The 25782-nt window shown below is 39.9% G+C and overlaps 1 protein-coding gene and 2 pseudogenes across 1 annotated transcript; 2 read left to right on the plus strand and 1 right to left on the minus strand.

The window, feature by feature from the left end:
- The first annotated feature begins 394 nt into the window (after nucleotides 1-394).
- Nucleotides 395-1829, plus strand: LOC134203666 (uncharacterized). The gene is made up of 2 exons (XM_062678546.1): nucleotides 395-607; nucleotides 668-1829. The coding sequence occupies exon 2, from the start codon at nucleotides 1182-1184 to the stop codon at nucleotides 1602-1604; it is 423 nt and encodes a 140-aa protein (XP_062534530.1). The 5' UTR covers nucleotides 395-607; nucleotides 668-1181; the 3' UTR covers nucleotides 1605-1829.
- Nucleotides 1830-5529: 3700 nt separating this feature from the next.
- LOC134203664 (transmembrane protein 62-like) lies at nucleotides 5530-7761 on the minus strand (annotated as a pseudogene).
- Nucleotides 7762-12879: 5118 nt separating this feature from the next.
- Nucleotides 12880-25309, plus strand: LOC134203665 (uncharacterized; annotated as a pseudogene).
- The last annotated feature ends 473 nt before the right edge of the window (nucleotides 25310-25782 follow it).

Below are 25782 nucleotides of genomic sequence, written 5' to 3' on the forward strand. Positions count from 1 at the left end.
ATCGTTACTTGACACTTTACCGGTCGCTACTAAACGCGCTGCTATAACAGTAGCGCGACTGACAGGTGACCAAATTTGGTAGCGCGATAAGAGCGCTGCTATTTGATGTACTGTCATATGTCAAACGTCACCGGTACAGAATACAGCAACCAAATTGAGAGCCGAAATTAGTGACCGATACGGAAACGAGTGACGAAACTAAAATGAAAGCGCTGCGCGGGTGATTAAAATGCTCGCGACCGGTAATGATGCTCTAAGCCCACCGTGTAATTTATCCATCTTACATTAGCGAGACAAACAATCTCACTAATATAAGTGGTGAATACTGTGAGTACCGCAAAATCACAACACCATACATGCTGCATGGGTAATATTCATTTAGAGCGGTTTGAGCATGAGCAAAACATAAAAAGCTCACCGTATTTCTTTCATCGGCCCACAGGTGGTGTATGATGGAAGGGTTGCCATACAGAATACACTATATGTAACTTTTCGTGTTCTGTCGCTACCAATCATACTTATAAACTCAGCTATCGTCTTGAGGAGGATTATTCTGTCCGAAACTCCTGTCGGAGTAGTAGTGCGCGTCGGTTTTATAATATTAATTGTAAGTTCTTGTTGATTATTACTAGGTATAGAATTCTAAAATAAGTGTACTCTTTAATAGATACGGCATTAGGGCAGTGAGTCGGCAATAGTGGCTATTGTGAAGTAGGGCAGCTGAAAAGAAGTGTGTGCGTGTGTGAAACAAGGAAAAAGGTAAAACTACTATTGAATGGTACTATTGTTGGTGATTATTGTTAAGCGTGGCGTCACAAGGTGTTAAAGATTGGGTCAGGTCCATATTGTGGGCCTTTTTTCTTTTTGTGCCCTTTTGGCGGTGCCGGAGGTGGCGTGTTTTCTTCCACAGAGCAGACGTGCTTCAGTTCCCAGGGCCAGGCGGTGCCGAACAAAAGTTTATACGGGCAATTGGACGCGAGATCGCCTCGCACGTGGCCGAACAACTATTGTTCGAGCCATCTCGCCATTGTGCATAGGGCGATACCCATTATCGTCTCGATCCATTGTCCAGGGATCAATACAGCCACGCATGGGCCCGGCCACGACGCCATTACTGCAGTGACCAGCCACTTCGTTCTTCGACCGACCAAAGCTCCGTTCGACCAAAATCATCGTCCTGCATGACCAAGGCCATCGTCCGACCAAAGCCACCACCCTGCATGACCAACGCACCGTACGACCACAGCCATCGTTCGACCAAAGCCACTTCGTTCCTCGTCGCCAAGCACCGTTCAACCAAAGCCATCGTCCAACCAAAGCCACCACCCTGCATGACCAACGCACCGTTCGACCAAAGCCACTTCGTTCCTCGTCGCCAAGCACCGTTCGACCAAACCATCGCCCTGCAAGACCAAAGCACCGTTCGACCAAAACCATCGACCGACCAAAGCCCGCCCGCCAGGTCAGCAGTCGTTCGACTTGTAGCAGGTCCGTCCAAAGCATTCACGGTGGGATTCGACCAAGAAAATCTCGGGAACAGGCCGACACTTCCGGCGATCGTCCAGTGCACCAGCCATCATCTGTGCTCGCGGTGGGATACCTGAGAACGTCGTGGACAAAAGCCATCGGCGAATATGCAGAATCATCGAGAGCCTTCTGCATGTCGCTCGCCAGCAACAACCATCGTCAGCAAGCCTTAGCAGTTACCTACGCCGCTTAAACACCAGCCCGACACCATAAACCGCAAGTACCCATTCCAAAACCCTATGACGTCACAACGACAAATATTAAGGTTTAATAAATAAGCATGTAAAACATATTGCCGTGTAGGTAGCAAATTTATTAAGATTACGCAGCCCTTTAGGTTTCTCCACCTTTTTTGCCATTCATCGTTTTTCCGGGCTCAATTCAGGTCGTCAAGCCTCGCCTACGGTGTTTCGGTTGTAAAATTTCTCCTCTAGCAGCTTTTGAGTCTCCGAGGTGCGACACTGTTTGGCAGGTTTTCGATCGTGTAACACAGGTGGGTACGTGCCGTGCGACACACGTGCGTGTGTAGCTCCTGCTACTGGTGAGTAGTACCGTGAGCGTCTGTGGTGTGTGATTACTAAGGTAAACGACCCTGTAATTGTCTCCCCTCCCTAGCTTCGGACAGTAGCTAGCGGGTAACACATTCCTTCGCTTTCGTAGAATTCTTGCAATTCGCGGTTTACAAATTCACCGCCTCCGTCTGATCGAATCACAAGAGGCTTTCTACCGAATACGTTTTGAACCATACGAACATACTCCTTTATCTTGGAGGCTGCTTCGCTCTTTTTGCGAAGTAGGAATACCACCGCATAACGACTATAGTCATCGATAAGAGTCATTATGTAGCGATTTCCGGATGGCGTCGTCGTTTCCATGGGACCGCATAAGTCGGTGTGGATTACCTCCAGGAGGCGCGAGGTGCTTCTTTCGAGTTTCGCCGGAAAGGGTTTCCTGGCGAACTTGCCTTTCAAGCAACATTCGCAAGTAGTTCTATTGCCGCAATCATTAAATTTAAATCCACTTACCGACTTATTCCTTTCCATGACGCGCAGAAGATCGGGATCGCGATGACCGATTCTTCTATGCCACAGGTGCTGGCAGTTTCCGTGACAGTTGCTGACTTTTCGGGCACCTTGGGCCAATCTAAGTTGGTATAGACTGCCCACTTTGTCTCCAACGACGAGGATGTCACCTGCTCGACTTTTTATTTCGCACATCCGCTCGTTGAATTCGATCACAAACTTCTTCGCGACCAGCTGACTAACCGATATCAGTCCTCCATCAAGACCTGGAACGTATAACACGTCCTTCAGCGTTATCTCCACATTTTCACCTTGTCCGTCTATACCGCGCACTATACCGTGACCTGTTCCGCGAACACTGGTCTTCTTACCATCCGCGAGTATCACGCTTGAAACCGCACTTTTGTTCAACTCCGCGAAAAACGACCGGTTGCCAGTCATATGGCACGTCGCGCCGCTATCGATAATCCAGTCCGAAAGGCCACCGCCAGCCATGAAGCACACCGCACTTCCCGCTCCGTGAGCACTTTTGTACTTTACACTTTTGTCTTTCGAATTTCTGCCCTTATTTTCCTGGCTTCTGTTCGCTTCACTTTTCATAGACAACCACTTCTTACAGTTCTTTTTAAAGTGTCCTGGTTGTTTACAGAAAAAACATATTTTCTCTTTCCGTTCACCACTCGCATCCGATTTCATCGCTTTCAAATCTCGCGACACACGATCACCACGCTCGAGGCGCTGACTGTACTCGTCTAACAAACTTGCTTTCACCGACGCGACAGTCCAATCTGCATCCGCCCGAGTTTGCAGACTTTGCACGAGTGTACGGTACGACGGCGGAACACTCCGGAATATCATCGCAATCTGTAGCGGCACATCCAAATCCTGACCAGCCGCTGCCAACTTATCAAACAGTTCTTCCATGGAATTTAAATGATCTTCCATGCTTTCACTTTCACTCATATTCGCACCGCAAAGCAAACTCAAATAATGCACGATAGTCGACATCGTTGCTTTTTCGTGGCTTTCTTTGAGCGCCTTCCACATTGCCTTAGCACTTGTTGCATTTTTAACTAACTTGAACTGGCTCTCTTCAAGGAACAGTCCAATGTTTGCCCGAGCCTTTCGATCCTTCTTCCGCCACTCATCCGTCTCTTCGTCCGAATCCGGTTCCGATGCATTCACCACTTCCCACAAGTCTTCTTTTTCCAACAACCACTCCATGCGTTGTTTCCACGACGCCCAATTTTGTTGGTTCAACTTCGAGAAGGTAATCTTCGCAGCGTCCGCCATTTTGTTCGAACCCGATCACACGGAAGAAGCTTGTCGAAAAAATGCTCTGTAATGACTACCGTTACACGCGAATTTTCTTTAATGGTTCACTTTTCCACTTTACACTAGCTGGGCACATAACCTGTGGTGTAATTACGACCAACAGGGAAGCAAAACTATCAGCGAAAATAATACGGAAAAAAGGGAAAACTAGCAGAAATAAAAAGTCGCGACGTTAACTTTACTGAAACGTTTATTCTTAACAAGTGCAAAAATACAGATAAGGCTAGTGACGAAATGCATCGTCAGTTCGTAGCTGTTATATGTAGATGTCATCATCAGTATGGTCACGCTTATACCAAGCCAGACAAAGGCGGTCAGTGTCTACTCCCACAACTCAGCTCGTTTGTAAAAGGTTCCCGTTTATGTCCATACACATATCGGCTGCGGCGCGCTCGCCCGTGCACGGTTCAACTTCTCATAGACTTTCGTGCGTTATTGGCGGGTACAGTTCCTCCGTCTCTTCACAGTCTCGATCTTCCTGCTGGCACTTTTCCTCCGAAAATCGAGTTTTCTGTTCCGCGCCGTTTTATCGTGCCTCGTTCGCTCTCGTGCGGTGTTGCAGCAGTCTCGCCATGCTGCATTCTTCTCCTCAACTAACTGCTCACATTCGCCGTTATACCAGTCGTTTCTCTGATCCGGAGCCACGTGCCTAGTGCAGCGGTTGCGGTGCTCAATGCGGATCGAATATCTCTCAGCCATCTTCAGAGATGCTGCGCCTGCTGCTCTTCCGTTGGGAGTGCCACTTCCAGCTGCTGCGCGAGTCTTGGGCAGTCTACCGTCTTGTGCGCGCCCAATGTTTAGCCAGATGGACGACTCCGACGCGTGTTGATCACCGTCGAGAGTTTAGAGCGCAGACGTGCTGCATTTCCTGCAAATCTGGGCTCAATGGGCTCTTCCATCCAATATCCTGTACGAAATAGTAACATAGGTGTATTTTCCTATATATTTCGGCTGAAACCCCCATATTAACTTCAAATCAATTGCCAGCATCAACTAACCGATCAGGCTGAAATTGTCAGAGAATGCTTTTCTTACCCTAAGGCAAAATCACAGGGGGTACTTACGTGAGAGTCCGAGCGTAACACTTTATTTTAATGTGGAAGAAGGCAGATAAAGCTGCAGTGAAAATGACTTGAAACAAAGTAATGGATTGTTAACCTTTTATTATCACATAAATACACATGTACTAAGTTTCATAACAGTGAATACTAGTATGTATTTAGTTGCCTTAGAAGAATATCATATATTGATTGGAATTGTTATAACTCCAAATTGTCGGTGGTGTTCTTGAACAAATTTCATAGATACCAATCTTTCTTAGAAACTAGTCATTTGGTCGAAATCTAAATAATTTAATAAATAGCATAAATAAACTTTCTCGTTTGTAAATATTGATCCTATCTAAAACTAAATAATACGAAATCTAAACAAAGTTTACTATATTTCTAGGAAAATAAAAGTTCTCTACAAATCAGTCATTGGTCTTACACATTAAAACCATATTAAATAGAATAAATTAGATTTTTAAATTTATTTGGATGTCTACAACACGCATTAAATTCTATTGTTTCAATATTTCCATACGAGACATGTTACAATTATAGATCAAAACATTTTTTGTATAAACAATTCACTTTGTAACACCTTATTGCGAAAGTTGGAGGCCTTCGGTTCGGGTGTTGCAGACCATGGAAGCCGCCGAGCGAAGACTTTTTCGGTGTTGATTGGTACCAAAGGATCAGGTTCAGAACGATAGACCAGGTACGCAGGGCGTAATGATGAAGGCCAGCGTGCCGTAAGCTTCCAAAGATGAGCCAGAAGGTTCCACGAGCATTCAACAGGAATAGATTTTGCCAGGTGGCAAGGCGAGCTTCCTGCACTGGCTGGTCCGCGTATAATCTGCAAGTTGAAAAGGTTTTTAGGATGAACGTTGTTATATGGTTTTATGCTGTTAAACCTTTTATGGCATTGTTGGCGTGAATTATCATGAGCGGGAATTGACACATCAATTGGAAGAATCCGTGAAATGAGTCAATGCCGGAAGGAATTGCCGTTGACGAAAATGCCACACAAAACACTCCCATGTGGCCGTCGATCACTTCGCCGAAGGACACGGACCGCAGGTCACGAAGAGGCAGTAAGGGAAACCAAATATCTACTGTGGAAAGAATCCATCTTTCGAATCAACCACGCAGCAGTAGCTTCGAAATCGGGTCAACAATTGACCATCTAGAGAATAAAGAAGTGGTTTTAACCCGTGACTCGCATAACCGATAAAAGTAGATCTAACAATATTATTCGATTCAAATCAGGATAATACTCACTTTTGACAAGCATATGCCAAATCCGGAAAACGCATAGCGGCAACAAGCAGTAATCAATGAGATTGAAGAAACTTGGAATATTTTGTTTGTTCGTACATCAGTACGAAGAGGCCACGTGCTGAACTTCCGTCTCGATCCATCCAGCGTGAATTCCTGTTCGACCCTCGATACCTGCCCTCCTCTCGCGTATGAACACCGATATTTGTGCAACTTTGCATCTTTCCGGGGACCAAGGTACCACGAATAGCTCTCGATTAACCGGGTGCAGTCGACCCATTCGTCCGGATCGACCTTAACTGACACTCGGTAATTTTGCCGTGAAAAGGCTAACAAACGGATGTGGGTGGATTCAAGCGAAATGCAATTTTCCTTACGGTATTTGAAGAGAACATTCTTCGGGTTCGTTATCAAGACCACAGGCCAATTGTTGTGCTGCAAATCTACGAAGAGAACTGACCGTGGTCAAATGCAGCAAGACGATACATGAGTTCTTCATCCAATCGCCCAGTTCTAATTCAGAATCCTTCGTTTTGCATAGTGTACATGTGGGACCGCTCCTCCAGCTTGAAAGTGACCACAGATATGCATACCTTCCTGATACTTTCCAATCAGGTTCGAATGCCACTGGTTCCTAAGCCAGGCGTTAATATACATGACGTTGGATAGTGTCCGAACCAGATGGTGTAGTTTGTTTCCATAGCTCGGATTTTTCCAAGACCAATAATATGCTGAGTTTCGTTCATGAACATTCCCACAAATTGAAAGGCCGTTTCGGCCCCGGGTGAACAGGCATCCACAGCAATGAAACTGTAGCGTTCGCCATCCTTCGTCACCTATCAAATACGATCGGGGATTCTTGCCTTTGCGGAATAGTTGGTGAAAAGATCCTGTTTTGTCTGCAGCGCAGGAACATTGAAATTGTCGTGATTGCCACGGATATCCAACCAGGCTGTTTTGCAGAACATCCGTATCCTTGAGGACATCCGTACCAACGCCATTCTTGCTCATGTTGCTTCGAGCCGAGAAATTCGCAGTTTTGCTCTGTTAGGTCCCCTGAGCCAAGACGACCGAGGCCGAATAATGTCTACCTACGGTTGCAAAATTCAATCAAATGGGGCACTCGTTGGATCTTTGTATAAGCTGATGTGGATGTCAAATCTGCAAGCCACATAGACAAAATACTATGTTGCTTTAAATATTGAGTGGAAAGATATGGAAAGAAAATATCCTCCTTGATTAAGCACACTAAATGGGTTTTGCTCACTTTTCACAACTCACCTAAGAACCACATCAGATGCCGTGGGCTATCGTCCAATGTTAGCTGCCTTACCGCCGACATTCCATCGCTCTTGTCCTTTGGTATAAGCAGCATTCAATCGTTTTTCAACTTACTATCCAGTCCGACTAGGTTGGCCATTCACAAAAATCGAAAAATTACGATGAACGCAATCAGCGCAACCGCTGCTGTTGTGAAGCGCATTTTGTTTCAACACCGGATTCCCAAACGAGACGCAATTTTCTGTGCTTTATTTTTCTCGCAACCTCAATGGCCTTCGCAGCGATTTTCAATGACCTTCCTTATTGATTGGCAATTCACAATATTTTGTTATTTTTCAGCACGACTTACAACAAAACTATCCTTACATAAGTACGTTTAAACAGCATCAATTACCAATCTGTACTTAGATTCAGAAATTTTCGTTTTGTAGACGTCACAAAGGTATAATTACTTGCAATTTTGAAAGAAAAACACGATTTTATCTTCACCGCCTGATAACGATGATGTAAAAGGGAGTTGATGGGAACACAAACGAACGGTCAATAAACAACTGATCTCTCCTCAGCTGTTTGTTGGAGTGGGTGGTGAAATTCGGGTCTGTTTCTTTCGTTCGCCGTTTTGTTTGTTCATTATTTTCGTTGTGACATTTACCGTTGCAGAATTTTGTATGCGGGTTAGAAATAGGGTATGATGTATACTTTTACTCCTTCCAAACTAAAAATGCGCATTTTTACTCTGAAAACAACTTGTAATTTTCTAAATTTGAAGACAGATTTTTGATTGTCAATAAGAAAAAGAATGAAAGAGTCTTTATTTCAGACACAATCCCATAGTTTCATAATAATTTATGACACAGTGTGATATGGCTTACCAGGATGATAAAACGGACCTGGTTCAATTCATAACAGTCAACATGTTATGATTATAACTAAACGGAATACGTTATTATCCATATCACTGGATTCTGTTTTACGATTTACATTTTCTCAATTTTCCACTCATCCTAAATGTTTAACTGCAGTGAACGTTCGCAATTGGTGTTTTCTGGTTGGGCGCTTTTGTTGGGGGTTCGCTAATTGGCGAAACCAATTAAAAAGCAGCTAAGCAATCAGAATGTGATGTCAAAAACGCGTTAACGTTTTGTTTCTGTTGCGGGATCGATATTTTCTGGCGCTAAATTTTCCTTGTTCAATGCAAAAGTGAACAACATTGACGCTTGTCAAAACGCCCCATTAGGAACGGCATTCGCTGATTGGGGTGAGGTCGTGCCCCAATTAGCGAACGATCACTGTATATCAATTATCATGTGATTTTTCTTTGATTTATTCATTTTTTGAAACATATGTTGCAGAGAGTTTGGTGCGGCAAATTGAAGTCACACGATCAAAAATACGAGCGAAAAAAAAATCGTAAAACAAAATCCTGTGTATACGCAGAGGAAGTGGATGAACGCTGTCATCAGAGAAAAAGTAGAATTGAAATTTAGAATATAACTGATATAATTTAAATAATTTAAAATTTACAAACAGATTTTTAGAAATGATTTATTAGGCGGATTAGAAATTCAATTAGGGATTAAAAGTGTACATCCGAATCAATTCAGAAAAACTTCATTGTCACTAACAGTCAAATTTTGCGCATAAGCCCCAAATTTTATTCCCACTTTGGGTTTCCGCCGAGCACTCAGCGCTAGACTCGGCGACAAAGAGATAGTCGTCAAGTTGGTACTCCTGATTTTTTGACAACTGATGTCGATTTGGTTTGTGAGTGCATAGTGTCAAAAATAGAGCTTTTAGCTGAAAATGAATTGTCAAATGCATTTGACGGTAATATAGATGTATAGAGTATAAAATGTCCAAATTCTATCCTGGAACAGTCGCTGAAGACAAGTGTCAATGATTTCAGTAGAGAACGAAAGTTTCAGAAAAAGCAATAATATATGTAAAATGTAGATAATCAAATTCAAACCTCGGCCATAAATTATTTATAAATAAATTTTATTTGAAATTTTGAAAATTATTCTGAAAGCTGCATTCCATACCTCGCTGTGATTTTTTCTTGATTCTACTTTTCTGATGACAAATTCATTCTTCTCCAGCGTACACTGTAAACTCGAAATACCCATTAAAGGTTGAAAAGACCATTTTCATGATATATGAAGCTGTCAAAATAATGGGTAATTTGAAATTTTTGATAATGTATCTTTTATCTCATTTGGAAGTTAAAAAGTTTTACCCATTAATGGGTGAAAATCTGCAAGTTATCAGTTTCGCACGTATGGCGGCTTGTCGGTGTGTAAAAACAATCAGTCACATGTACTTTGACACTAGCTGGAGAAAACTCACTGGCGAAAGGCACATCCTTCCTTACCAGGAACGCGGTGAGCTTTCCTCCAGATTAGTGTCAACGCAGTGACTGACATTTTACACAGCGACAAGCCGACCAACGCTAAACGATTTTGTGACAACCAGACAACCAATCGAGAGGAAAAGCGAGAAGCTGAACGAGCTGTACAAGATCGTGTGGATTAAATGTAACTTTTTATTTTTGCTAATTAAGTTTTTGCGTTATTAAAGGAATTAAATCATTTGTTTGCAGATAATGGCGTTTCAATTTGTTTTGCCAAATGACGATCGTCGGGAACAAAAAGAATCATCGGTCAGAATGGGATTCGCCTATATCCGAAGGGTTCTCACATAGATTAATTAAATTTATCTGCTGAAATCAACCAAAGTAACCAAAGCGACTTTATTTCGATGTAAATCAGATTTGAGTGCATTTGCTGATTTTTGCAGCATCGAATGAACCATCTGTCAAATCGAACATGACAGCGGTAGTGAACTACATTTCAGGAAACATGAATTGCTAACAACTAGCAAGAAAAAAACATCCTTCCTCGCATGGTTAAAGTAATGGTTTATTTCCTTTTTTGCCAAAATACATTCTGCAAAGGTGCTGTAATGTATGAATGATTATGACGATGTATCTTTGCATTGCGAAGAAGTGAAGTTAGTTGATAGTTCAATATAATTACATCATAACGAATATTTCGTAGTTTAAGTTAATTTAGTTGTGCTATTTCGAGGCTATTTATTACCAGTACGCAAAAAGGTATGAAACTGTCGACAGAACGCAACTCATTTCACACATTTTACATACTCGTTCAATATAAGCTCTGGCGATCGTGTTTGGCAGACCTCTAAACCATTAAGTTTCGCGCGAAATGATTGAGTGAAGACAAGATACTTCTCTACTTCATGGAAAAATTTGCATACCATTTGGTATCGTATTATAAATTTTTTAATTGATAGTAAATTTCAATTGATGGATATCATATATTACAATGAATCTAAAACGCCATACAGAGAACTAAAGTTGTGCAAAGTGCCTTAAGTGTCCGAAGATGGACACGCCTGCGAATATAGAAGTCGTTCGAAAATGCCAACTCAACGTGGAAAAAACTGCCTTAACCATTTCTGTTAGTGTTCAAAACACATTTCAGCATTTTCCTTGTAAATCACTGTGCAAAGGATGGTTTGAATTCTGAAATAAGAAAATCTGTTAATCAATTTTATGCCAATTGTAAATCAGAAATGCTATAAAGATTCTTGTTGATGTTAAAATAAACAAACTACTCGATGCCATTGGTAACGTACAAAATCCACGCTTGCTTAGACAAAATTACAGTTCAATGTCTTAGGATGTGTTGCAAAAATAGTCAAACAGTGTCCTATCAATTGCATTCGCTTTAAATCGACTTTATTTCGATTGAAATTTGCTGCGATTGATAAAAGTGAGACCTCCTTGTATATACCTCTATACCACCGTATACAAATATTGGGGCCACACAGGTTTGGTTTCGCGATCAATAAGAACACCGGATCTACTGCATCCGTGAACCGCTGGATCCGGTGATGAAAAAGGATCCTGTTTGTGGAATTTTTCTCACTGGAAGTGCTGTATCTCAAAATAATATCCCTGTCAGGAGAATATCCGCCTCTATTGGAGTTACTGTTCTGATTTGATCTAGCTGAAGAAGAATGGAGGATCCGTGGGCTCTCGATCACAGACAATTAAACAGAACCGCCTTCTTGTGATCATATACAGTTGGGAATGATAAGTTGATCCAATCTTCAGTTGCAAAAACAATACTCACATGTTGGTTTATCATATATTATTATTCCTTTATACTTTCAATAAACATTACGATTTAACCTGCCAAATTGCTTACATTAGAAATTTACCTAAATTTACTATACATAATTAATTTTCATAAAATTCTACTACTATTTATCAACTTACCTACTATTGCTCTAAAATATTAAAACTAAAATGAACTTAAAAGTAACGGGATTGAATTAAAATGAATAAAACTAATGAATATTAAAATACGGAAACCATCTTGCCATCCCTATTCCTATCCGCATCACACCGTAACGCACCTTTGACGTCGACTGTCTGCGCGACAGTTTACTCACTACTTCTCACTCTCGTTGATGAACAAAAAAGAAAGCAACGGTAAAAGTCACGACAAGAGCGGTCTCTACTGGAGACCACCAAGCAAGTCGGTTGGTGATGCGCGATTATAACGCTTACTTTTTCCCTCCTGCAAAAGTTAGTGAAGTGCGGTAACCGAGCAGCAAGTCGGCCGATGTGGAATAAAGTGGAAGCAGGTGGTTGTATCGACTAAAATCTCGGATAGTTCTCGTCGTTGGAACAGGGCGAAATCGAATTGGCATTCTGTGGCGCACGGAAACGTCTTGTCGGTTGTCCCAATTGCGGCGGATTAATGAGTCTCTCTGGTCGCGGGATGACAAAACCTCGTGTGTCGATCCTTGTAATGTGGAAGCATGCCCTTTGGAAGTACCAGGGCGAACAGAAGAGCGACGATTCCTACTGATTCCCGCGGATCCATCCCTCGGCCCGCGAATAATGCCGGAGTGCTAAAGGTGTTACCATTCCATTTATACCTGATCAACATCCGATCCAAAACGAATAATTAAAACTATTTAAAATGCAACCATAAAATCCAGATTGTACAATTTATTTTAGAGCAAATTCCATTATCTTTTTATTACAAAATTGATTTCCACCTCGCATTGTATGACTATCTCTCTGCTGTTGATTGGGAAGTATTTCCGCCTCCTCCAATTTCTCCCAAGAGCATTCAGAAAACGACCTAGGGTCACGACAAGGGCAGACGATAGTCCCAGCTAAAGAATCTCTAACAATTGGCGCCCAACGTGGGGCTAGGTGATCAATTCTCTGTAGTGGTCCGATCACTTTTACTCCCGAGTGCAAAAATTTGTAGGTAACTGTATCATCGGAATTTTGGAAAACGCCATCGGCTGTGGAATCTTCAAACCGTTTTGGTCCCGTCATCGCCGCCATCATGTGCAGGCATCCAAAGCGTCAGCGTCATCTTGAAGCACCAAAGCGTCAGCGTCATCGGCGTGCCAAGCGGCCCGGTGGACGCGTGGTTTGTCCGGCACAGTCAGCACGAAGGCGGGCTAAATATCAAACTGTTTTGGAACACACCCTTCCGCGTGCCTTCTTCGGCCTTCGGACATCACGATCACTTCAAGAACCATCACCCAGTGACCACCGCGTCTCTCTTGGCGGTATCTCCGTACCTGTCATCCCCGTCATCGAGGTCCGACGGAACAGCTATTGCGCAAAGAATGTTACTCCACCGGAGAGTACGGTGCGTCGGAAACGAGCCTAGGAGCGATGAGGTGCATCTTCAATGCTTAAAACTACGGTATGTGAATCCTACACAGAGAAAAAAAGTTGGGATTCAACATGTTTTAATTTTATTTTGAAAGTATGAGAATTTTGGTACTTTTAAGAGCTAAAACTTTCCAGTCAAATGATAAATTGATTGATTTGAAAGTTTTTTTCTAGTTCAAAGCTCTGATTTCCACAGTCAAACCTCTCAGAACAAAATTATTGAAATAATCAAATCAACCAAAACATTCCACAGTTTTGGCAACGCAGGAAAAAACAATGTAACGGCAGCTTGACTTCTGTCAGTTACAGTTGGAAAAAAAGATTTTTTACAATCATGGTAATTTGAAATTTATTCATTAATTTTGATATAATATTGATAAAACTATTTTGCAGTGTCGATGGAATTAACATCAACACTCTCAAGATCGGGCCTGTATTATTATGTTCCGTTTGCAGAACCTGTGTCGAAGCGTGTTCCCGAACATTACATCTGGTTTTAGACTGCCAGCCTCCTTGTTGCAAAATCATTCAAATTATAGCCCCGTTGGTCCGCAAAGCAATAGCGAAGGTAATTGAAATCATTTTAACCACCAATGAGCTTCAGTATACCTCCTTCCCTAGAACCAACATCCTTGGCTGCACTTCAATGGTTTCTTCCGGCGAGTACACACCATCATTGTATCGCTGCGTCACCGTCATTGTATGTAAAATTTATGCCCAATAATTAATGAAAATAAATTATATTTAGAATAATAAAATGGAATTTAAACAAAATTTGTGGAACTTTATTATGACATGAACTAACAATTCCTGTAAAATTGAGAATGAACACAACTTGTTGTTTCAAAAGTATTACTATTGATTCTAGAGTAAAATGCATATCGATTTGAGAGAAAATGTTATTTTGAAAGTTAACTCTTGTCGCTTTGCTGAGGTGACATTTTCACAGTTGTAGATTTAACAATCCTATCTCTATCAAAATCACTAACTAATTTTCTTAACTTTACCAACGTTTTCTGTTTTACAACGATATTTTTTGTGTACTGTTTCCTAACCAGACCATTCATAAAAAATAATATAATGAACTAATGACTCGATAAATGAATACAGTGCAATGTAAATTAAAATTACCAATAGCAGTTGCTCGTTATTTCAAGCCATCATTCCATTTTGTCATAATTTCCATTGATTGTCCACCTCGTGCACTATATTAGGAAGTATTTTCGCCTCCTCCAATTTCTCCCCAAGAGCTGCAATCTTACGACCCTGAGTCGTAAGACGGAACAAGAATTCCAGTTAAGTTTCTAACAATTGGCGCTCAACACAAAAGAAAATCAAAAGAAAAGTTTCCTTTAACCCTAAATGGAACCCTTTTAAATAGCTCCAGGGAATTGGAATCCTTTATTCCAATTGTTGATTAAAAAGTGAAAAGGTTTGTATTCATTATAATCTTATCCATTAATTTCTTTGGTATGGGTTCGGATGATGAAATTTTCATAATTGTCGCCTTTTAATCCTTTAGAAATTTAATCATTATACATTGTTGTAAATAAGTAAACATAATAAGTGATTCTAAATAACATTCTCATTTACAAGTGCTTAAATTGTAAATTTATATTTTATAATTTAGGCTGGGTTTAGCCTAGGAAATACATGGTTTATGCTAGTTTCTCCTCGTCCATAATTTATGTGCGACAGCATAGAATTTAGCCTTCTTTTTTTTACTTTATTTTTCACATTTTTAGAATAATAGCTATTAGGGAGAAAATTTGGGTTTAATTTTGGTAGAATTTATTTTTATATTTTTTCTCATTAATATTTTTTAGCGCATTTTCGGTTTCGAAAATGGCAAAATATGACGGATTATTCCCGGGCAGTCGAAAAAAATCTAAAAATGTTATCACTCCTTAATTGGACCATTTAATGCCCTATAAAATTTGAGCTCAATATCAGTCAGTGTGATCCGCGATCTCACATATTCTCGGAGGCGACAGGCCTTGTGGGCTGAGAAACGGAAAGGAACCCAGAAAACCCTGGATGTAGAACTTGATGTAATTGAGGAATACCACAAGTACCTCGATTAGAAAACCCCTACCATTCCTATCGAGCCCATTGCCTGTCTCTGTGGACTTTTAATACAGGTGAGGCACTTTTCGGAAAATTTTCAATCCACTCGAACATTATAGGACAGTTCCGCACCCGCTTCGCTGGATCACGACAGCTTCTCATTCAAATACACTACCGAGTCCCATCAGCCTCTCTCAATTCTAATACTTCAGTTGCAGATAAGTTGCATCGATGGACACATGGCCTCGAATGAAGGGCTGCAGAAGACTAGGTTTCAGGCTACCTACCATAACTGTCCTATTGCATTAAAAAAACATGAAACGACAAAATCGTGCTGAACCACAACTCCTTAGCGTAAACAGTCTTATCTGATTTCTCCGTTTTGATTACCATAATCTACATTTTTCAATAGTTTCAGTACATGTATACGCTTACATATATTTTTGAGTTCTTCTTGCAGTGATATCATTATTACCTTTGTTGCACCATCAAAATTTCCTTAACCTGAATAGGATATTTCTTCCAATTTCGCAGTACTACAAAGCAGAAAGCATCAATTCGTTTTTATAGGTTGTTCTACCTTTTACTTAGAACGATTCGTTCAAGGCTGCTTCAACTTTGATCATCCCCAACCTGGCCATCAGCTGTATCTGTGGAATGGATATCGGGTAGATTCCTTTATCCAACCTGTAATCACAGAATGTGCGTTGATCGAGATCAAAGAAGAAACAAACTTCTAGTCGACACTGGCTCCCTCTGTTCTAACTGCTCGGGTGTGGCAGACTGTAGAACATATCAATTGCCGGTTGAACTCCTGTCTTCTTCTCATAGATGTGCCTCTCACCGTAAAGAAACAAACATCATTCAGGCTTCCCGGTTCTTATCGTTGCGAAAGTATCGACGGTCCCTTCCTCCTCATTCACATCATGTTCGGCTTAATTTTTTTTATCTCGTCTCGTTTTGTAGAGCGCTGAGAATGGTTACTAGTAGTAACCACTCCCAGGTGTAAATATCGTCAATCAATTACACCAACATCCGAGAGTTTGAGAACGCTAAACCTTCAAATTATGTTTAGGCCCCTAATAATTATAGTCGTCAAAACTGAGTGTGTATGGTGTTCTTGGTAGGATGTTTTTTTGACGACAACAGTGTGAATGGAAAGAGTGAATGAAAATAGTATGAAAGTGGACTGAATGAAGGTGAGTAGTTTTTTAATCCTGAATTTCATGTGATGAATAAATTGAAGAGGTTTCTAGAATACTTATTTTTCTCTTCTTAGCTGTTAATTTACAATGTCAACAAGTAAATAAAGCATATTTCTAAGATTTGATTTCGAGAGGTTGGACCTGCTTTTTCTGACGAACCCTTCGGAAGCCATGATTCCGTGATGCATATTATTTTGATTACTTCGTTACTAGCTGAGCAGACTCTGTGAGTGTTAAGTGATCTGCGTGGAAAGAGTTCCTCTCATAAGAACGGACAAATCATTCCGCCAGATCTAGTCAACTCTAACAAAGAGAGCTGCAACAGCGAGAACTCTAAGACCTTCCTTCGTAGCTAGACTCTATAATTGAACGTTTGATCTGGTGAAAGAGTTCCCGTCAGAGTGGACAAATCATTCCAATGTTCACCGCGAATTAAAGAGAGCTACTTTGTGTAGAACCAATATCCTTTCAGTCAGGTAACAGACTCTATTACGGAATGGCATGTGATTTCGGAAAAGATTCCTCTCTAAGAACGGACAAATCATTCCGCCATCTGTTCACCCTTGTAAAAATTATCTCCCGACGTATTCCATTCAGGTAGGCCAGACTCTATTGCTGAACGGTTTTGATTTTGCGGAAAAGAGTTCCTCTCATAAGAACAGACCTATTCCGCCTCATTACCATTCAGTGAAAAGAGACTATGGTCCATTCTATTCTAATAGCAGACTTATCAATGAGAGTTAAAGGATTTTGCGAAATAGAGCTCCTCTCATTGAACGGAAAAATCAATTCGCAAATCAATCTCTCAATTGAAAAGAGCTATAGGACGATTCATGACTTGACTTCCTCAATAGAAAAAAATTTTATTAATTTTTTTACTCGAGTGGGGATAGATATAACCTGCCAAGTCTTACATTGAAAATTTACCTAAATTTACTATACATAATTAATTATTCATAAAATTCTACTTACTATTTACATAAATATTACCTACTATTGCTCTAAAAATATTAAAACTAAAATGAACTTAAAAGTAGGGATTGAATTAAAATGAAATAAAACTAATCGAATATTAAAATACAAACCATCTTGCCATCCTATTCTATCCCGCACTCACCCGTAACGCACCTTTGACATCGACTGTCTGCGCGACAGTTTACCACTCTTCCTCACTCTCGTTGAAACAAAAAAAAAGCAACGGTAAAAGTCAACCGACAACGAGCGGTCTCTAGGGTAAACCACCAAGCAAGTCGGTTGTGGTGCGCGATTATAAGCACACTTTTTCCCTCCTGCAAAGATTAGTGAAGTGCGGTAACCGAGCAGCAAGTCGCCATTGGTGAATAAAGTGGAAGCAGGTGGTTGTATCGACGCTAAAATCTCGATAGTTCTCGTCGTTGAACGAGGCGGCGAAATCGAATTGGCATTCTGTGGCGCAGAAACGTCTTGTCACCGTTGTCCCAATTGCGGCAGCGGATTAATGAGTCTGGTCGCGGGATGACAAGCCTCGTGTGTCGATCCCTTGAGATGGCGGAACATGCCCTTTGGAAGTACCAGGGCGAACGAAGAAACCGACGATTCTGATGTCCGCAGATCCATCCTCGTGGCCCGGCGCGAATAATGCCGGAGTGCTAAAGGTGTAATTTACCCATTCCATTTTATATTCCTGATCAACATCCGATCCAAAACGAATAATTAAAACTATTTAAAATGCAACCATAAATCCAGATTTGACATAATTTATTTAGAGCAATTCATTATCTTTTATTACTTAAATTGATTTCTCACCTCGCATTGTATTATCCTCTTGCTGTTGATTAGGAAGTATTTCCGCCTCCCAATTTCTCCCAAGAGCATTCAGAAAACGACCTGAGGGTCGACAAGGGCAGACATGTCCCAGCTAAAGAATCTCTAACAATTATATTCCCATAAATAACATTTACTATTCGATTGATGGAATCATATTTAATTCTTGCTTGTTTCTGAAAACAATAAGAATTAAATTTACATTGTCCAGAAAGCTGTTGTTCAATAGTGGGTAAAAATCACTCGTTAATTTGACGTACAAACGGTTTTACTCATTAATGAGTAACGACGTTTACTCATTTATTGAGTTGAACTATTTAACTATAATAGGTACTTTTTCCATTAAAAGAGTACACTCTGGAAAAATGTATCTAAATAGATTAAAGTCATTCTAAATGGCTATTCGCCTGGTTGACCCTAAATTCGTATTCGTTCCAAAATACTTGGTTATTATAACTTTGAAAAAATCTGCGCTATAGTATAGGTAGGCTTTATACTTTGTTTAGTTTATTTTGGATTTGTGTATGTTTTCTAGGTTATGTTAGTTTGTTATTGTTTTTTTCTTCTAAAAGATAAAATAAGAATGTTTATTATTTTATTAAATTTTATTAAAATGCTGTATGACCACTTATGATTTAATAAATTGATTAGGCGGTAGATTGATGGAAACGAAAAAGTACATAATTTTGTTCCTTCGTGAGTTTAGGACTGCTATTGTGCATTTAGACCAAAACTGTTTATATGACGCTGATGAACTGGCAGCAAGGCCCACTTCGACAGATTCACACGGAAAAATAAAATAAATATGAGCACTGCACGGTGTTATCTGTCACAAAATCGAGCTTGTTTGTCGCTGACAATCGCTAACAAATTGAGGTTCAAGTCGATTTCCACACTTCGCTCTTCCGACAATGTTTTGGTAGCAAATTCAAATTTTTTCTGACGTTCATGATGTCGGAAGTAAGTTCGAAGTAAAACGTCGGAAGTCGGAATACAATTTAGTCGCGACACATACATTTCAAAATCCATCGTTTTCTGCAGCGGTGTTTATTCTGTTGGTTAACACTGAAACAGGGGGAATCACCAGGAGATACGAAGCTAGCTGATTGACTGGCTGAGCTGAAAGTGGATGGTATGGCTTTTCTTGATCCGGAGCATGGCTGTCTTCCGCCGATGTCGTTTTTACCGCAGCACCAGATAAAAAGTGTAAATACACAGAAAAAACGATATTGTTATAATTAAAATGTGCACTTTGTAACTGAAGAGTAAGTATTTTCTTTAAAATAAAGTCAAACCGCTTAACCAAAGTATTATTTGAAAGTATTCTTCCCTTGTTGAAAGTGAATTTAAAAGTTTCTCTTTCAACTTGAGAATTGTAGAACTGTCAAATTAGCATGGCTGGCATAGAACAAAGAAAAAAACTCAACTTTGGATCACTCTGGGATGGCTCAACACAAAAACTCATAAGAAATAAGAAAACAATATTTACTATATATGTATTTCGACTATAGCTCATTGCTCGATTCAAACATCACAATTTTTAATGAGTATAATCAAGTCTATAATACTTTATAATATACATAAAACAATTTGAAATGTATAATGTGAACGAGTAAATACAATTTTGACCATCAACCGATTTGCTGTAGGTCCACAATGGGAGCTGTCTCCGGGCTCGGTGGTCTTCTTCTGTTGACATTCTCATCAACAGTAATTTTAATAACAAGTTTATCACCGCGCGAAACTCGTTAAAATGTCTTCAAATCTACTTCTTGTGCCTCCGATAAAGGCAGACGATTCGGTTTCAATTCTCCTATCGAGCCATTTTTTATAAGGTAAAATAACACATCTTGCTGAATGTGCTGCTGTCCGAGGTTCAGTTTCGAGAAGGTTTTACCTTGGTTTTACCTCATATTGTTTTGTTTATCATTGCAGAAACTCCATGCTTCTGATGCTTCTTCCGAAATCGGACAAACATGAGGTTGGGGCAATTGTTCTTGACCGGAAATTTCTTATGAGTAGGAAAACTTTGTTGATGCGCTAGATAACCAGGAAAAATGACAATGACAAAAATGTCATTTCCTCGGACACACATTTTCTCTCGCATCATTGAGAATCTACTGCCCAAATAGTAGCATTTGAGATTGTTGGCAATAATGCGAGGAAAGTTTGTATACGCGTAATTTAAATTCTCTTATTAGAAATTTAAAAAATATACCGCAACGTTTACAGGCTAAAGTGATGGAATTGATACTACCAACTCCACGTTTGTGCAATAGTGGTGGGAAACTTGAGAACGCCAGGAGGAACCGACGATATCCTGTATTATATAAGACAATATAGATCTGTGAACATCAAGCGCAATTAATGCATAATAGTGACAAAAGATAATCCGGTTTAATCTGTTCCTTAAAATTTCTACTATGTCAGATGTAAATAAAATATTCGTTCCATTTAAAATCAATTGTACAGATTTTGAATAGTTTGTGAGTCTAAAATCAACTTCTATTTCAAAGACAAAGAGCTTGCAAAAGAGTCGTTTTGACCTACAGACTTTTCAAAATGTAGATATGCACTGATTTGTTTTTTTTTACAAGAATCAAAACTGCTTTAAAACTGCATAGTTCAATCTAAAAATATTAAACTTTTAATTTTACAGCGTATCTGACATTTCTGCACTTGTTTTGAAAGTTGAAACTTTTAATTCAGAGTAGACAACAACTTTCGAAGCCTCGTTTGAAACAAAAGTTTGTCAACTTTTATTCTGAATGTTCAGACTCTCTACGAAAGAACCAACGCAACTTTTTTAACCAACGGTTTTTTAATTTGACAAATGGTTTTCTTTCTGTGTAGGTCATTCAATTTCTCTTCCGCTTCGAGCTCCACAATCTAGGGATGAAAGATATTAATTGGATATGAAAACTCCGAAAATTGATGTTATCTTACCAAAGCAATAATATTCCGCAAACATGTAAACAAGATGATGGTCGATTTTTCATCTGATTATTCGCGGTTACAGTACATCTTTCGCTCCGACGCTATGTGCAGTGCGTTCTGATATCAGGTGTTGCAAACTGTCATGGTTGTTTTCGTACCTGTTGCTTTCAGGCATGATCGGACAATCCAGATACTTCGGACACCGGTGCATGCCTTGTGCGTTCAACGTTCCGCGCGTGCACCGCCGGTACTTGACAACCTGATTCAATCGCTCGCTCTTCGGGTAGATCGATCCAATGGAATAATCCGTTATCGGAACATCGATGATAATTGCCAGTAAGTTCCGGTGGTCGAAATTTTCCTATGCCAGTTTCGCGTATCATTTGTGATAGCATGTGGTCCGTGTCAATGAGCAGATAGGCCGAGTGTTGCAGAGTTGTCTACCGTCGCGGTCGCTCCTGCTTGTTCCAGCGCTGGCGTTGTCATTAACACTGGCGCGGTGCTTTGGTGGAATCAACCCGCAAGGACAAGATTTGCCACAGTTGTTTTTTCGAACCTGCTTCTCGCTGAATGGCTCTACAAAAATAATAATCGGAATACAATGTCTTGTTACATTATTCTTTAAAGTTGCTCACGTTTATATTTATCGATGTGATGTTTTCTCAATCCATTTTATTTTACGGTTTCCCGGTAGGCTTGTAAACGCGCAACAACATTCAAGATAAATTGAAAAAGACAGTATGCAATCAAATATATTCTCGCGTTATTCCGTTTAAGTATTAATTTTAGTTTCAGATAGGTATACTTTTATACTATGTAATGTATAACTTCAAAATGAATACAAAGATTAATTTAAAACCCTTTATGGATTTATTTTATTTCTGAGTGTACTTTGGTGCTTGCTTTGGTGGCCCAGTGTATTGATATTTGCTGATCAACTACACTGAGCCAAAACAGCGACCTAAAATCGACAGATTTGACTTTTCCCACGTTATGAATATTATTCCCTCCGCAAGAGTATGATGCCCGCTGTGTATTACATATCCATGTAAAACCGAATGAAAATCATCCTACAAGCAAACGATGTGTATAATGCTTGTTGAATGATGCGACACTCAAATTTCGGATACATGTATACCGAAGTAGAATCATTGAGACTGGATGATATTTGTTTTGGCTCTGACCTCACGAAGTTCATTCGTATTGGAATGCATTATGTTGCATAGTGGTGCGATTGTTGAGAGAGTACTTGCCAGGGCCTAAGCAAAAATAATCGCCATGTTTAGTTTAAGCTCCTGCTAAATCAGTTCGCACTATTTTCCAGCGCAAGCTTTTTCCGTCGACTTGGACTTTATTATCAGGCCTACGGATTTGCGGTATGTATAAAACATAATTAGTGAAGTAAATAATTGAAATATTGTTTTAATTTCAGTTTTGAATCGACTTGAGTCGTCATCAACTTGGCCCTAGGCAGCCTCCACAAGTAAAAGCATTCAAATGAATACAAACCAAAATAAATGAGTGTTGCTTCTTCAGGACTTCGACCCGCCATTGCCGTGACGTTACGGTAGTTCCGACTGTTTCGACATAGAGCATTCCCGTAGAAGATTCCATGCACTACAAAATGCCAAGTGATGAAGGCCAAAACTCATATTTCTGAGACGACCCAAACAAATAAAGTACACGATAGCGACTGATGCTTGATTTGGTCCCGCCCTTAACGATAATCATTCAGTTTCAGGATGATCGTCATTTGCCAGCGCTCACACTCGCCTGCGTTGCGTATATCATCCCATTCCCATTGCCGATGCAGATGGTGTGAAGATGAAAACATTCGTGAACAGATGATTTCAGGATGGTTTTTGATTCTTTAATATAGAAATAATGTTTTCAATTTGAAAACTGGATGACAAATTTAATGCTTTTTGTAAAGTAAATCGACTATTAAAATAGATTTTTATTAAAGCCAGTATCGACTTAAAAAGTAGAGAGGTTACGGAATTTTGTTCAATATTACAAGAGAATTTTGACAACTGATCAATGGAGCAAATTGTCACCTTTACTTACGGAATAATCGGCAGAATATTTTCCGAAAGTAAGTGACAGCCTCCAATACTTGCGTGGAACCTTAAAATGCTAATTTGGTTTTTGTTCTTTTCATGTGGATACTGCTGTAAGAATTTTGTTTCGATTCTTTCTTTTCCGATTCAGTGAACGAATTTAACATGTGATTGAGATAGAAAAGAAATTTCTTTTGAACACGATACCAACCTTTATCAGGATGGAGATTTGGTTCATTATATCTGCACTAGGATAGGATTGACAACTCAATTGAGACTGCCTTGTTTTTTGTCGTTACTCTGACGGGTGGTCATATGCAAAGTAATTTGGAACAAAATCTTCCAATATCATGTATCAAAACTGATGTTTTCTTCGTTCCTACCATTATTTATGTAAGAAAGCGAAAGACTAACAGAGAAGTTTTCCTAAAGAAAATATGACTTTGAGATCGAAAATGACCAAAGGTGAATGATAATGCTAAAATCAACAGTTTTAAACCTTTACAACCCTTGAGAATAATTCATATGCCGTTTTGCAGTTCAATATAAATTATTTTTAACCAATAAGTGGAACTCAAACATTTACGAATATTGCTTAATATCAACTTTACAAACCTGCAACGGCCAAACTAACATGCGTCGCCCTACAAAAACGCGCCGCCACCAATCGAAATTCGATTGTCATTTGCAACCAATCAGCAACCGGTACGATTTGACAGCAGCAAATCGGTACGATTTTTACTGAATACTTAGCATCATCCTGATACTGCATTAAAATAATACACGGATAGAAAAAGTACCTAATATTGAGCACTTTCACTCAAATCAGGGTTCAGTGTGGAAACCAAAATTAAGTATTTTTCTTGAATTAAGTAAAATTCACTTAATATTACGAAAAATATTAGTTTTAAATAGAAACAACAAAGTTAGGTAAATTTTACTCAACTTTTGTAACATGAGATTACTCAACGTTGGTTCCCACACTTTAATGCCTTGTTGAGTGGTTTTGCTCTTCTTTATGACAACCAAGGGAGGGAGGAGATGCAGAGAAAAAATACCTAAAATTAGGATTTTTTTCTAACCATGTACATAATACCGAATCGAACTTGCGTATTTTTATGAGTGTACATTTCGAACCATTCAAATATTTCACCTGTTGTTTTTAGATACGTTGGTTCAGTCTTTCTTTTTCTTCTTGATGGGACAAGCGCAAAACAAAATTTAAAAGGATAAGGCCAAATGAAAACATTGGTGTTAGTAACTGTTTTCAATAAATTTATACGATTTATACCTAATTTATACTAATATATTTGTATTTTAACAATCATTCAATACTGGTAAGTAATGTTATAATTACTATACTTTCAGCTCTTGATGTTATTCTTTTTCAACAGTAACCGCAAAATTGTAAATAAGCATGTCGTCCAAGAACAACTGTCGGAAATTTTTCCTCCGGGACGTTGATATTCCTCTGGCTACCAGCCAGGCCCAAGTTCTCAAGCCATCTCAGACCTCCAACACTATCAGACACAAAGATGTAAGAGTAAAAAATAATCCATCTGGTAGCGCACCGGCTGAAGACCACCATCATCGGCTGCAAACAAGTTCAAGGAGGACTGCACAGTGCATTAAATGTGCGCAAGGAGATCGAAAAGTTAAAGGATGCACAGAACCTCCACACGCTCGGCGAACTGCGCCGAAAGTAAAAGTTTGTTCGCGAGCAGGTAAGGGGTTGGATTTTTCAATTTCTGCTATCGATGCTATAAGGTTCTTATTCATACCCAGATCACCAAAAACCTTCCATCACGACGAAAACGTTTTAAAGGATTGGTGCCAGTGAACGTGAATGATTCGGTGTTGATCCCACCAGCAGGAAGCCGCTAAGGAGTACGTACGTTGCAAAGAAAACTGACCCGGAACCAGAGTTAGGTACTTTTTGCGCCCGATTTCTAAGTGCAATGTGCCATTTGAGCCGTATTTGGCACCGAACCAGCTCACGGCGTCAAACTTTACAACTTGACCATTTTGGAAGTATTTGCAAAGGTTGATGTTGGGGACATGAAGATGAATAGAAATGTATCTAATTATTGTTTCAAATATGTTTGAGTTTATTCATACAATTTCTGACCTAATTGAAGAATGTGATCCGATCCTCTAGCACAGCGATTCTCAACTTTTTCTTGAGATTACCCTTCGAACTTTTGCATTAATTGAGGTACCCTCTAGGTAGGATTCCAAGCCTTGAAAGATAATTCCAATACATGAAGGAGACTGAACCTGAAGGAACCTGAAGAACCTTTGCCGCTTGAAAGGTGCCTTGAGCTTTTTGAAGTAGGCTTCCGAACCTGCTTAAAGGAGCCTTCGAGCCTTTAAAAGTAGGCTTCCGGGCCTCTTAAAACGATGCTTCCGGATCCTTGAAAGGAGGCTTCGGGCCTCTTAAAGAAGGCTCCGAACCCTTGAAAGAAGACTTCCAAGCCGCTCGAAAGAAGACTT

This window comes from Armigeres subalbatus, unplaced genomic scaffold (assembly GCF_024139115.2).
Source record: "Armigeres subalbatus isolate Guangzhou_Male unplaced genomic scaffold, GZ_Asu_2 Contig205, whole genome shotgun sequence".
Lineage (NCBI taxonomy): Eukaryota > Metazoa > Arthropoda > Insecta > Diptera > Culicidae > Armigeres > Armigeres subalbatus.